This window comes from Alligator sinensis, unplaced genomic scaffold, assembly GCF_000455745.1.
Source record: "Alligator sinensis unplaced genomic scaffold, ASM45574v1 scaffold569_1, whole genome shotgun sequence".
In the NCBI taxonomy this organism is placed as follows: domain Eukaryota; kingdom Metazoa; phylum Chordata; order Crocodylia; family Alligatoridae; genus Alligator; species Alligator sinensis.
The window spans coordinates 3125232-3138077 of record NW_005841914.1 but is presented as its reverse complement, the minus strand read 5'-3'; the positions used below and the strand labels follow the sequence as shown (position 1 = coordinate 3138077).

The 12846-nt window shown below is 48.5% G+C and overlaps 2 protein-coding genes across 2 annotated transcripts in view; both read right to left on the bottom strand.

Moving 5' to 3' along the window:
- The window catches only part of LOC102378119 (arylacetamide deacetylase-like 4), a 7529-nt gene extending 7341 nt beyond the window's left edge, over window positions 1-188 (bottom strand). Inside the window, exon 1 of the mRNA XM_014517557.2 lies at window positions 75-188. Coding sequence (XP_014373043.2) covers window positions 75-188 — 114 coding nt within the window. The remainder of the gene's footprint in view (window positions 1-74) is intronic.
- Window positions 189-10365: 10177 nt separating this feature from the next.
- The window catches only part of LOC102377871 (arylacetamide deacetylase-like 4), a 5544-nt gene continuing 3063 nt past the window's right edge, over window positions 10366-12846 (bottom strand). The window contains exons 2-4 of the mRNA XM_025198086.1: window positions 12045-12261; window positions 11631-11694; window positions 10366-11140 (exon numbers count right to left, since the gene is read on the bottom strand). Coding sequence (XP_025053871.1) covers window positions 10366-11140; window positions 11631-11694; window positions 12045-12261 — 1056 coding nt within the window. The remainder of the gene's footprint in view (window positions 11141-11630; window positions 11695-12044; window positions 12262-12846) is intronic.

Here is a 12846-nt window from a genome sequence, read left to right as displayed (position 1 = left end):
GTGCATCCCTCCTGAACAAAATAGGACAGATGATAACTGACACTCAGGAGAAATCCGAATTCCTAAATGATTACTTTGCATCGGTAGTCCACCAGTCCAAGGGTACCACCCTGCTTGAGAGGATACAGGAAGATCAAGTTGAGGCCGATCACCCACCAGCAGTTGGCAAAGATCTCATGAGGGAACATCTAGAGAGGCTGGACTTCTACAAGTCAGTAAGCCCAGATGAACTGTACTCAAAAGTGCTGAAAAATTGGCTGATGTCATTGCACAACCCATGGCAAAACTATATGAGAACTTGTAGCGCTCAGGAGAGACTCCAGAAGACTGGAAGAGGGCCAGCGTGGTGCCTTTCTACAAGAAGGGAAGGAAGGAGGATCCAGGGAATTACACGCTAATCAGTTTGACCTCAATCCCTGGAAAAATCCTGGAAAAAATTATCAAAGAATCCATTAGCAATAGGCTAACGGAAGGCAACATCCTAATAGATAGCCAACATGGCTTTGTTGTGGGCAGGTCATGCCTAACCAACCTCATTTCCTCCTATGATCAGGTAAGACGCTGCCTGGATAAGGGAGATGAGGTTGACGTTATCTATTTGGACTTCAAGAAAGCCTTTGACTTGGTCTCCTACGATGTGCTCATGGTAAAATTGGAGAACTGCGGCCTCGATAACCCAGTGGTCCGGTGGCTAGGAAACTGGCTCCAAGGAAGGACCCAGAGAGTAATAATAAATGGAACTGAGTCAACATGGCACTTGGTGACCAGTGGCGTCCTTCAGGGTTCAGTACTCGGACCAGTACTTTTTAGCATCTTCATTAATGATTTGGACTCAGGTGTTAAAAATGGACTGGCAAAGTTTGCAGGTGACACCAAATTATGGGACTGTGGTCACACTGGAGAATAGGCTGGGGACACAAGCTGACCTGGACAGGCTTGCAAGGTGGGCAGATCAAAACATGATGATGTTCAACACGGAGAAGTATCGAGTGCTCCACCTGGGGAGAAACAACCCACAACATACTTACAGGCTTGGCAGTCCTACACTTACTAGCACTGCAACCAAAAGAGACCGGGGGGTCTTGATAGACCACAGAATGAACATGAGCCATCAATGTGATGCCATAGCTAGCAAAACAAACAAATCACTGGCATGCATCTACCAATACATCTCAAACAAGACTCAAGATATCATCCTCATGCTTTACTTGCCCTTGGTGAGGCCGCAGCTGGAGTACTGCATCCAGTTCTGGGCACTGCACTTCAGGAAGCATGTGGAGAAGCGTGAGAGAGTCCAAAGGACAGCTATGCCTATGATTAAAGGTATGGCGAGCAGGCCATACGATGAGAGACTGAAAGACATGGGTCTGTTCAGCCTGGGGAAGAGAAGACTCAGAGGGGACTTGGTGGCAGCCTATCAATATATAAAGGGTGCATATCAGGGATGGGGAGATCATCTGTTCACCAGGGCTCCCCAGGCGAAGACTAGGACTAATGGCCATAAATTACGAGAAGACCACTTTAGATTAGACATAAGGAAAAACTTCTTTACAACTTGAGTGTCCAGGGTCTGGAATAGACTTCCCCAACAAGTGGTACAATCACCTACTCTGGATATCTTCAAAAAACATCCGGATACCCACCTTGTTGGGATCATCTGACCCCAGCAGTCTTTCCTGCCCAAGTGCAGGTGGGCTGGACCTGATCTTGAAGGGTCCTTTCCAGCCCATAACATCTATGGATCTATTAATGAACCTATGAATCAGGGCAAGGGAGGGTCTGGGGGGTTTAAACATTTATTTTGATTTTTATTGATTACAATTTTCAGGATTGTGCAAATTCAGGGTGTCGGGGCAGACAATTTAATAATGACAGTACACTGTTAAAAGCTTTATAAAATCACATGTCAGAATATAACAAGTAAATATACATAAATCCATGAATCACTCCTGCTTTATATCATTCTGTTCATTCTGCAGGAAAAAGCTGGGCAGTGGCACTCCCAGAGCTCTGGGAACATGGGGTGTGAGCAGCTCATTACTTAATTGATGTGTCATTAGGCTGGAATAGCAGCTAATTGCTTAACTAAGCAGTCATTAAGCTCCCCACTGTTTTCCTCTTCAACCCCTCTGCCCTCTGTCCCTCCAACTCTCTTTCTCCACTGTCCAGTACAGGGCTAAGGTTTTCCTGTTACAGTCCCCTTTCTATAAATGTTGATTATTATTGATGGAAATATTTTTCCATCCAGCTTTGAGTGTGAAGTGAAATCAATGTTTATCAATAAATTTGAATCCTGCCAAGCCTACTTACGCTTCAGACACAGTAACCTTCAGGAAGAACCCTCTTCCTTTGGACACTGTTTAGCAAAATATCAAGATGTCCGACTTGAGAGAGTCAAATTCTGACTTCCTCCCAAATCTGAGGCCACAATCATCCCCTCGAAGTGAGATCTGAGAAAATGTAGAGTTCCCTTTTCAGAAACATTTATCGTCTTCTCTTCCATTATCTTACCACACTTCCAAATATACCACTGTCCCCATGGAAGAAGAGGGCACCTCTGCTTAGAATAGAAGATGATGCTCTAGGCTGGTAAATCCTCACTGGCACCTTCTCAAGCTCCAAGTTCCTGATTCAGAGCTTGGGGTTCATGCCATGTATCCTCATACCCAATACAAGCTGCATAAAACTGATATAACTGCAGATACCCATCTTCTCCAACACCAGGTCTGGGCACCGCACTTCAGGAGGGATGTGGACAGCATGGGGAGGGTCCAGAGAAGGGCCACCCGCATGATCAGGGGGCAGCAGGGCAGGCCCTATGAGGAGAGGCTACAGGACCTGAACCTGTTCAGCCTCCACAAGAGAAGGCTGAGGGGGGATCTGGTGGCCGCCTATAAAATTACTGGGGGGGGACCAGCAGGGAATGGGAAAGACCCTGTTCCCCTGGGCACTACCAGGAGTAACAAGGAATAACAGCCACAAGTTGATTGAGAGTAGGTTCAGGCTAGACATCAGGAGGTGTTACTTCATAGTCAGGGTGGCTAGGATCTGGAACCAACTTCCAAGAGAAGTGGTGCTCGCTTCTATCTTGGGGGTCTTCAAAAGGAGGCTAGATAATCACCTAGCTGGGGTCATATGACCCCAGCATTCATTCCTGCCTATGGCAGGGGGTCGGACTCGATGATCTGCTCAGGTCCCTTCTGACCCTACCAACTATGAAACTTTGAAACCTTCCCCCATTCAAAATGAGAGCGCCCACTGATCAGAATAAGAATGCCCTAAACTCCTCTGTGCATGGAAACTGCATAGGTGGTATGCATTTGAAAATCACATGCAAAGCAAAAACAGGGGCAGATTTAAATTCAATGGGGCCCTGAGCCTGCCTCCCCCGCTTCACCCTGCCCTGCAGCCATGGCACTGTTCCCAGCTGGTGCAGTGGGAGCAGTGGCCAGAGCAGGATGCACTGCCCTCCAGGCCCAGGGCAGGAGCCCTGGCCACCCCTCCACGCTGGCGCCCACTGGGCATGTGCAGCATGGACTGAGCTCCAAGGGCAGCCCCTCACCCCACCGCGGCTCAGTCTGGCTGCAGTGGCACCCAGCCAGTGCTCAGGATCACGGCCGGGTCAGGCTGGGACCTGGCTGTTCTGGGGCCACCCCGTCATCGGCAATTCCCAGCTATGCACATGTCTGGCTCCACTCCCTGCCACTGGTGGCTCTGGCCACTCCCAGGGCTTTGGCACGGTCACCCCCCACCCGGTACCCAGCAGTCATGGCCCACCGCATCACACACGCTGGTTTTGTCTGTCCTGAGCCGGCCCAGGCATTAATCCGCCTGTGAGCAAAGAAAAGGAATGTCATGTTCCAGGAACCAGTGTGATACAACAAAAATAATAATCGTGTCCTTACTATGACAAGATGATTGTGTTTACTAGGTGGCAAACTGAGAGCCCTAAAAACTGTGGAGTCCCACAGGATGAAAATTTGTATGCAAGCACCTCCAACACCGCCTCATCCCTAATCCTCTTTTCTATACTGGAGACTAAAAGGAGAACCAAGTCTTCAGGGGATATTCAGTCCTATACTAAGCAGTGCAGAAAGAAAACAGCTGGTTTTGTTTCTTCATGGGGACACTCATCTCAGTCCTTTTCTTTGCCGATGAGAGGCTGCTGAACTGAGCAGACAGCTGTTTTTTCTTTACTTCCTTCATTAAGCCTGCAGAGGCTGCTTTTGAATCAGAGGATACTACTGGGTGCATCTACACATGCATTTGATCCGATATCATTTTACCTGAGAGTAAACTATTCGCGTGTAAATGATCCTGGGCAGGTGTCTACACATGCAGGGACACGGGAGCTAGGAGCAGCAAATCTGCTCCCACTTCCTGCGGCTCTGTAATGCCAACACCAGGGGGGAGCTCGAGGCAGCAGCAGGTATTTCAGGTGAACCACATAGTGCAGTCATTGCCGGCAGCGAGTCTGCTCAGTGGGTCCAGCACAGGGCTGTGTGAGTTCCCGAGGCTCCTTGCTGCGGCTGTCCACCAGAACCAGGAGCAGGGGCAAAGGTTGGGGAAAAGAGGCCCTGTACTGCATAGTACCCCCCAACCCCAAATGTGCTGGCTCGGGGCCAGCTCTGTGCATTTAGGGGCTCCATACCCACCCCCACCACCCCTGCCTACCCTCCTGACAGCTGCAGCCAGCACCCGTGAGTGGAGTGGGGCAGGAGTGGTTCTGGGTCTTCCCCTGCACCTGGAGCAGCCAGGCACAGTGGCAGGAAGGGGTTATCCTCACCACTGCACCCCCAGGATCCACCCCTGAATACTGCATAATCCATGCAGCAGTGCCTGAGGATGATAGTAGACCATGGAGGGGGGTTGGCTTTTTTGCGGGGTGTTTAGGGGTTTTTTGCTTGCAGCCTAATGGGGCTTTTAGGAAGGCAGAGTTGAACAACAGGCTCCCTTTCCTGAAAAAAATAAATGTGGCAATTTCCTTGCCAAGGCTGAGCTTAGAACAGCATTTCAACATGTCAGGAACTGAAGTAATAATTAAGGGAGCTCTAGCTGTTCCAGTTATTTTGAACCTTGTCACAATTTGCAGTAATACTAATACAGCTGTAGCTTTAGCCCTATGACTTAGCATTCTCACCTCATGATTTTATTGCAGGTGCTTCATTGGCTGGCTTCTTTCAAAGGTGCATGACTACAAACCATGTGATTACCCCACTCTCAGCGTCTGTGTTAAAAAATAACGAGGTTTTTCTTAGTTCCTTGATCGCAGAAAGAAGCTTCAGCACATGGCCTGTTTGCGAATTCAAAGGGCACAGGTGCCAGGAATCACAGGTAAAAAAACCCATCATCTGTTTATGCAACATCTCCTGGCTTTTCAAGTGCTTGGCATTGATAGTCCTGTATTGCTCCCTGCCCGCTTCAGCCAGAAGTCAAGATGTTTGTTGGAACTGTTTGCCATCAGATGCAAAGACAGAGGAGCAAACTGAATTCTTGAACAGATCTTGCATATATTCTGCAAATCATGGCAGTATATGAAGTCCCTTGTGTTTGGCAAATGCTTCTGGAATCAGGTCCAAATATTGGTTGTTCTTCCTCTGTGTGACATTTGCCAGCATTGTGTTTAGGGCCCAGTTCTGCATTGATCTACATCCTTTTCCCACTCCCGGCGGTCGGCTGGCTCTCTAAGCACACCACGAAAACAGGGGGCTTCCTGCCAGGCCCAGACAGACGGTGGGCATTTAGGGAAGTGGGCAGTCATGGATTCCTGGTTGAGTTAGAGCTGGATGAGTATTTTTACTCAATATTTTTTCCAAATTATCCAGATGCTGGGGGCTGTTTGGCCTGAGTGGACCCTGTACACCACCACCAGGCTTGCACTAAAGTGCCTGTGGCTTTTTCCTCCCTATATAGAATGTATCCCTATAATCTTATTAATTAATGTTAAATAAGGTGCTCTCATTGATCTGTGCAAGGGATGCACAGTTTAATCTATGGCATTTTTAGAGAAATGAATCCTGTTTAGAATTTACCTTGTCTGCTGAAGAAACTGTGGTTTCCTGCTGTGGCCTACATATACCAGGCTAGTTATCAGCCCAAATACTCTCATGCTCTCACCCCAATAGAGTGGCCACTGATGCATCCCAAGAATATAGGACATCCCCTTGGTGAGTGGGGAGGAACCCCTGGCCCCTTCAGCCAATCAGTGGTGAGGGGTGGGATTTCATAGATTTCATAGACATTAGGGCTGGAAGGGACCTCGGAAGATCATCGAGTCCAGCCCCCTGCCCAAAGGGCAGGAAGTCAGCTGGGGTCATAGGATCCCAGCAAGATAAGCATCCAGTTTGCTCTTGAAGGTGTTCAATGAAGGCGCTTGAACCACCTCCGGTGGCAGGCTGTTCCAGACCTTGGGGGCTCGGACAGTAAAGAAGTTCTTCCTTATGTCCAGCCTGAAACGGTCTTGTAGTAGTTTATGACCGTTCGACCTAGTTGTCATCCCTTGGGGCGCTCTGGTGAACAGACGTTCCCCCAGATGCTGGTGGTCACCCCTGATAAACTTGTAGGTGGCCATCAGATCACCCCTGAGCCTGCGCAACTGGACACAGTACTCCAGCTGCGGCCTCACTAAGGCCGAGTACAGGGGGAGAATGACGTCCCGGGATTTGCTTGAGAAGCATCTATGGATGCAAGCCAGCGTTTTGGTCGCTTTACTAGCCGCCGCATCGCATTGCAGGCTCATGTTCATCTTGTGGTCAGTGATGACCCCCAAGTCTCTTTCTTCCATAGTGCTAGCCAACATAGCACTGCCGAGCCTATAAGGATGCTGCGGGTTTTTTTCCCCAAGGTGGAGCACCTTGCATTTATTGGCGTTGAACACCATCAGATTCTCGTCCGCCCACTTGCTGAGCCTGTCCAGGTCAGCCTGGATAACCTGCCTGTCTTCTGGTGTGGATGCTTTGCCCCAGAGGTTGGTGTCATCGGCGAACTTGGCCAGTTCTGATCGCTTCTGACTCCAGTGTCCACATCATTAATGAAGATGTTGAACAGTATGGGTCCAAGGACAGAGCCTTGGGGGACCCCACTGGTCACAGGACACCACGATGAGTGACTTCCATCGATTACTACCCTCTGGGTCCGACCCCGGAGCCAATTTTCCAGCCAGTGGATCGTGGAGGACCCAAGGCGACAATTGGCCAGTTTCTCCAAGAGGCGATCATGGGACACCAGATCGAAGGCTTTTTTGAAGTCAAGATATATGACATCAATCTCTTCTCCCTTGTCCAGGTGATAGGTCACCTGGTCGTAGAAGGAAATGAGATTGGTCAAGCAAGACCTACCCGCAACAAACCTGTGCTGGCTATCCCTTAAGATGTTGGCGTCGGCCAGTCCATTAAGGATGGCCTCTTTAATAAACTTTTCTAAGATCTTCCCCGGGATAGAAGTCAGGCTGATGGGCCTATAGTTTGCCGGATCCACTTTCCTCCCTTTCTTGAAGATAGGCACCACATTGGCCTTCTTCCAGTCTTCGGGCACTACACCTCAGCCAGCCAGCAGCAAAGGGTGGGGACAGCAGGCCCCTTGGCCAATCATCAGCAAGGGGTGGGGCCACCACAAAACAGCCTATGTCCCTCCCTCCCTGGCTCAGAACCCTGCTCCTCCTGGTTGTGCACTGCCCTACCTCTAGGCACAGCCAATAGAATTGCGAGGACAAGCGATTGACATGTATTTCCACCAATGAACTGGAAACCACGACTTTTTGCAGCCCGTTCCTCATTTAGAAATGGACAGGGGACAAGGGGTTTAGAAACAGCACAGTCTGGTATAAAACAGGACCAGTGGCCACCCTATACTGCGATGTCGGTCAGGTGAAAAGGCACTCAGCACAGCTGCCTCCTGTTCTAACCCTGTTTTAAATAAAAACAGCAGCCAGTTACTACTCTGCCTTTTAAGGAAGCCAATGCTGCTGGTGTGTTAGCCCAGAGGTTTCCAACCACCGGGCCATGGCCCAATACTGAGCTACAAAAGGTTGGCTGCCAGGTCGTGGCATGAGCCCCCCACTCAGCCCCCCGTCTGTCTGCCCGGACAAGCGGCTTCTGCTGCTGGCAGTCACGTGCAGGGTTAAAGCTGGGCGGTGGGGCAGCCCCAGGAGGGAGGCAGCCAGCTCCGTGTGCCCCATCTCGCTCCCATGCTGGTCTGCAGTATAAAACTTAAGTGTTGGGAACCACTGCGTTAGCCTACCCCCTTGAGAGTGCATGCTTGTCACCAGGCATAGGTGGAGAAGTATCTTGTTTGTGGATTGTGAGTAGGCTTAGACATGAGGTAGGTGGCCATCCACTCCACCCAGCCCCGAGCAGGACCCTTCAGGCTAGTGTGCAAACTTCCAGTCCAAAAGCAAGGCCCTTGTGGGGTTTAGACATCTCCTGTATTAGGCAGCAACTGAGCAGGACTTTTCAGCTTTGCAGTTTTGTAGATAGGCATGTCCATTCCACCTTCATTGTGGCCTCCTAAATACTTTTTGATCATGCTCTAAAGGTCCTTTGCCCACAAACTCTCCTCTGCAAGCAGAGGGCACTAGGGCAAGGGAATATAGTTGGTATATTCTTGCATGTACATCAAGATAATAAGATGGGCATATTGTATGTTTCTATGTGCAGTTTTCATTATCAAGGCTGGTTTATTGCATTAGTCTCTCAGGAGCATCCCTCTGAAGCTGTGCAGGTTTTTAGATGTGGTCTGCATTGTAGAAGTTGCTTTCCTAGTCGTCTTTTTTGCCATGAGGATGGGAATTTCCATAGTTCCTATAGAAGCCCTTTTTCAGTGTTGCACAGTCCTGGAAACAGGGCAAGATTTATTTAAAAGGACATAGACAGCTAGTCTTCCAATATAAGCGTCAAAACTGAAGAAAAACAACTTGTAAGAATCCCTTCTCTAATACAGCATGCGCTCCGTGAGCCTTAACAGCAGGTAAAATATTTTAGATGGAAAGGTTGTCTGGAATCCTAGGATTCAGTTCCTTCTTTAGCTGCATTGATGTTGAAAGTATATTTTCTCTCTTTTGCCTCTGCTTGTTGAAGATCTAGGTAAAGCCACTGTAAAATGGGTGCCTACCTGGTTACATAATCATGCTCGGTGAGGATTTATGATTCCACGTCTAACTGGGAGGAGGTATCTAGTGGGGATCCCCAACCTTACGGCCTGTGCCCAGTGCTTCCTCAATAGTGTCATTAATGACTTGGTGGATGGAATTGACTGCACAGTTAGTAACCTTACAGCTGACCCCAAGCTGGTTGTAGTGCGCACTTTGGAGGAGACTATTAGGATTAAAAATGACCTGGAGACTTTGGTATTACTCAGTAAGGACAAGTGTAAAGTATTGCATTTAGGGTAAAACAAATAGCTGTATAAATGCAATTAGGGAATGACTAGCTAAACTGGAGCACTGCAGAAGATGGACATAAGAAGTGCCATACTTGATCTGACCAATGGTCCATCTAGCCCAGCATCCTGTCTCCAACAGCGACAAATAGTATATGCTTCTGCGGGTGAGTGTATGTACAAGAGTATATGTACAAGGCTCTTTGGGAGGGACCTCAACAGCTCGTCAACAGGCAGAAGAGGACAAGTGGAACAGGCGAAGAACATCAGAACATCCGACGCAGCAACACGGTGCCCACCCCTGCTGGAAACACCTGTCCTCACCGCGACAAGACAGGGCCCCCGAATCCCCCTGCACCGATCTCCTCGACAGCTGGCAGGCGTCGTGGCCGCAGCAGGGGCCACCATCCCTGCAGCTGTCACCCCGCTGCGCCTTAACACACACACACTGTCACCCATGGCACGAGTTTTGCTTGTCCGCAGCTTGAGGGGCAGTTCCCCCCAAGCCCCTGCACCGATCTCCTTGCAACTTGGCAGACTTTGTGGCCTCAACAAGAGCTACCACCCTGGCAGTTTTGACCCCCCCCCCCCCCCCACTCCCCCCCCCCCTCATGCGTGACCGTCGTTTTGTTTTCAAAAATATGGGGTGCAGTTCCCCCCAAACCCCTGCACCCATCTTCTTGAAGCTTGGCAGGCTTCATGCTCTCTGCAGAGTCTACCACCTCTGAAAATTTCATCCAAATTGGACAAAACACAACAAAGTTATAGATATTTTATTGTTTCCCCATTATACCCTATGGTCAGATCTCCGAAGATTCGGGAAGCCAAACGAGGCCAGCACTTCGACCCCAAAGTGTCCAAAGCTTCTCTGGATCCGAAGCCTCGCACAGCCCTAGTGGAGAATCCTGCATCGAGCAGGCACTGGGACTAGGTGACCTCCTGAGACCCTTGGCTCCATGAGATGCTAATAATCAAAGAAATAAAGAGTTTTCATAAGCCTCTTAGGAAGCTTACAATATTGTCCAGTGCCTTTTTTCCAGCTGGAAATGTCAGCATGCCACTATCAAACAGGTTAATAATTCCATGGAAAGCATTTTCACCGTGGTACCAAGTTACTGGGACACCGCAGTCCTCCAATCGTTTCTTGTACAAGAGCCCGTCATCCCTAAGCACATCATATTCACAGGTCATAAGGAAAGTCTCAGGGAGCTGACAAACAATGGCGTCATCAGCTATAAGTGGGGCAGCAACTGGGTCACACAGTTGTTTAATTTGCTTATAGATATCTTCTCTATACTCAGTAGGAAAATGTGGCTTGTAGCCCTTAACCTTAAATTCCTTTGGGATGTTGTCAGGGCTCAGCCATTTCCTGTACTTCAATCTTATTTCTGGAGGAATATGGGCACCCTCTAGAGCAGGTTTCAACATTGATGTGTCCCCTTTCAGCCACTGCAAAGCAAAGAAAGCAACTTCTTCTCGGGACAATATTGGAATCCTACAGTATTGTTGATATGATGGTAAATTGAAGTCAAGTCCTTGGACAAATGGACACATCAAAACCTGAGCACGGAGTTTAGGAAGGTTTGGACTACTTGAGAGTGTTTGAGTAACGATAGCAGCAAGGTAGGCTCCAGCACTGTCCCCAGCTGTGATAATACGTGTCGGATCCACTGTGTAGTCTTCTGAATTCCTCATGAAGTGTATGGCAGCTGTGAGACAGTCCTCGTACTGGGCTGGGGGCTTATTCTCAGGTGCCAAACGATACCTAAGGTATGAAAGAAAGCGTGATTAGGAAGTAGGGAAACCTCATAGAAATGTGATTGTTATCTCTGTCCCACTCCTACCCCCCAAAGAAGACTTCTCAGTTAATACTTCATAAACAGGCACCCTCCTAAAAATGATGGCAGTGATGCCTGGAAATGCCACTGGGCATTTGCTTATCAGACTGCTCTGAGCAGAGTATTTGGCAGAGTATCCAACAAGATTTTGCTTACCACTGGATCAGGACAGACCATTTTCAGTAACATGATTTTTTATAAACTGTCTCTCTCCTCCCTCTGCTTCCTGCCTTCCTCCCCTTCTTTTTCAATTGTACAAGGTTTCCCTATTATGCTTAGATTCAGCGTCTTATGCGGAGTCTATTCTGACTACCGTGGCACACGACCCAAATGAAAACTGTGACATTTTCTCAGTAATGGCTAGTCAAAGCAGTGCAAGCAACCTCCATATAACAGCACTGAGCAGAGTTCACTTACTCAACAGATGCAACCACAGCTTCGCTTTCTCTGGCAATGTATCGGCACACGTTATCGTGAGTGTCTGAAAAACAAGTATTTTTATGGGTGCTAAGGACTGACAGTTCTAGTCCATCTTACCTTTGGGATATATACCCCATATTATTCATGAACGTACTGCCCTTTCATACCCGGTGTTCTCTTTATTACACCTTTTCTAGGCTAACCTCTTGTTTCAAAGAGCCAGTGATGTTCAAGGAGGTGCCTCTTCTGCAAATCTGTCTGGCAGAGTATCAGCATGTGTCTCCTTTAAAAGGGCAACCATCAGAGACCCTCTTGAACGTGAGGCCAAATGTGCCCCCCTTTCAGGTTTGTAAAATCTGGAGATAGCTTTTCCAAAATATTTACAACATTGTTTTTCCTCTAGCATCTTACCAACACTTCCAAATACCCCACCGCCTCCGTGGAAGAAGATGATCCCTTTTCTTAGGCCAGCAGATGGGGCTCGAGGCTCATAAACCCTCACTGGCACCTTCTCAAACTGCAGGTTCTTGATGAAGAGCTTGGGGTCTGCTTTGTGTTTCTTCTTATGGAGTACAAACCGCATATACGTGTGAAAGTGGCAGATCCCCATCTTCTCCAAGCCCTTCCCCTGTTCAAAATGAGAGAGCCCGCAGATTAGATTAAGAAGGATACAATCTCCTCAGTGCCTGGGAACTGCATGGACTGTGTGCATTTGAAAATCTTACGCTCCAAAAGCAAAAATAAGGAATGTTTCCTTCCAGACAGGAGAGTGAGACAACTGAAATGAGAAGCAACAGCGGCCTGATTTGGGGTAATAGGTGCCAGACAGAGAGCCCTGAGTAGAGCTCAGCCTGCCCAGGTCCAAACACAGCCTTATTCATGGGCCTCTTTTCTAGCCTGGGACCTGAAGGGAGAACAAAGCCTACAGAGGATATCTGGTCCTATACTAAGCAATGCACAAAGAAAACCGCTGCAATGTTGGCTTTTCCTGTGGATATTCGTCTCAGTCCATCTTCCTGAAGATACCGAACAGCATTTGAACGCCAGTTGTTTGCAGTTTTTTTGTTTTTATGCCTGGAGGGACTGGATTTGAAGGGGAGGAGGTCAGTTCTATCATGTTTTCTGGTACCAATCATCTGAACCATCCAGTCCACCCAAAAGAGAAGCAGACTGAAAATCAAAGTTTGATTCAATTGTCTACTAGGCACCTTTC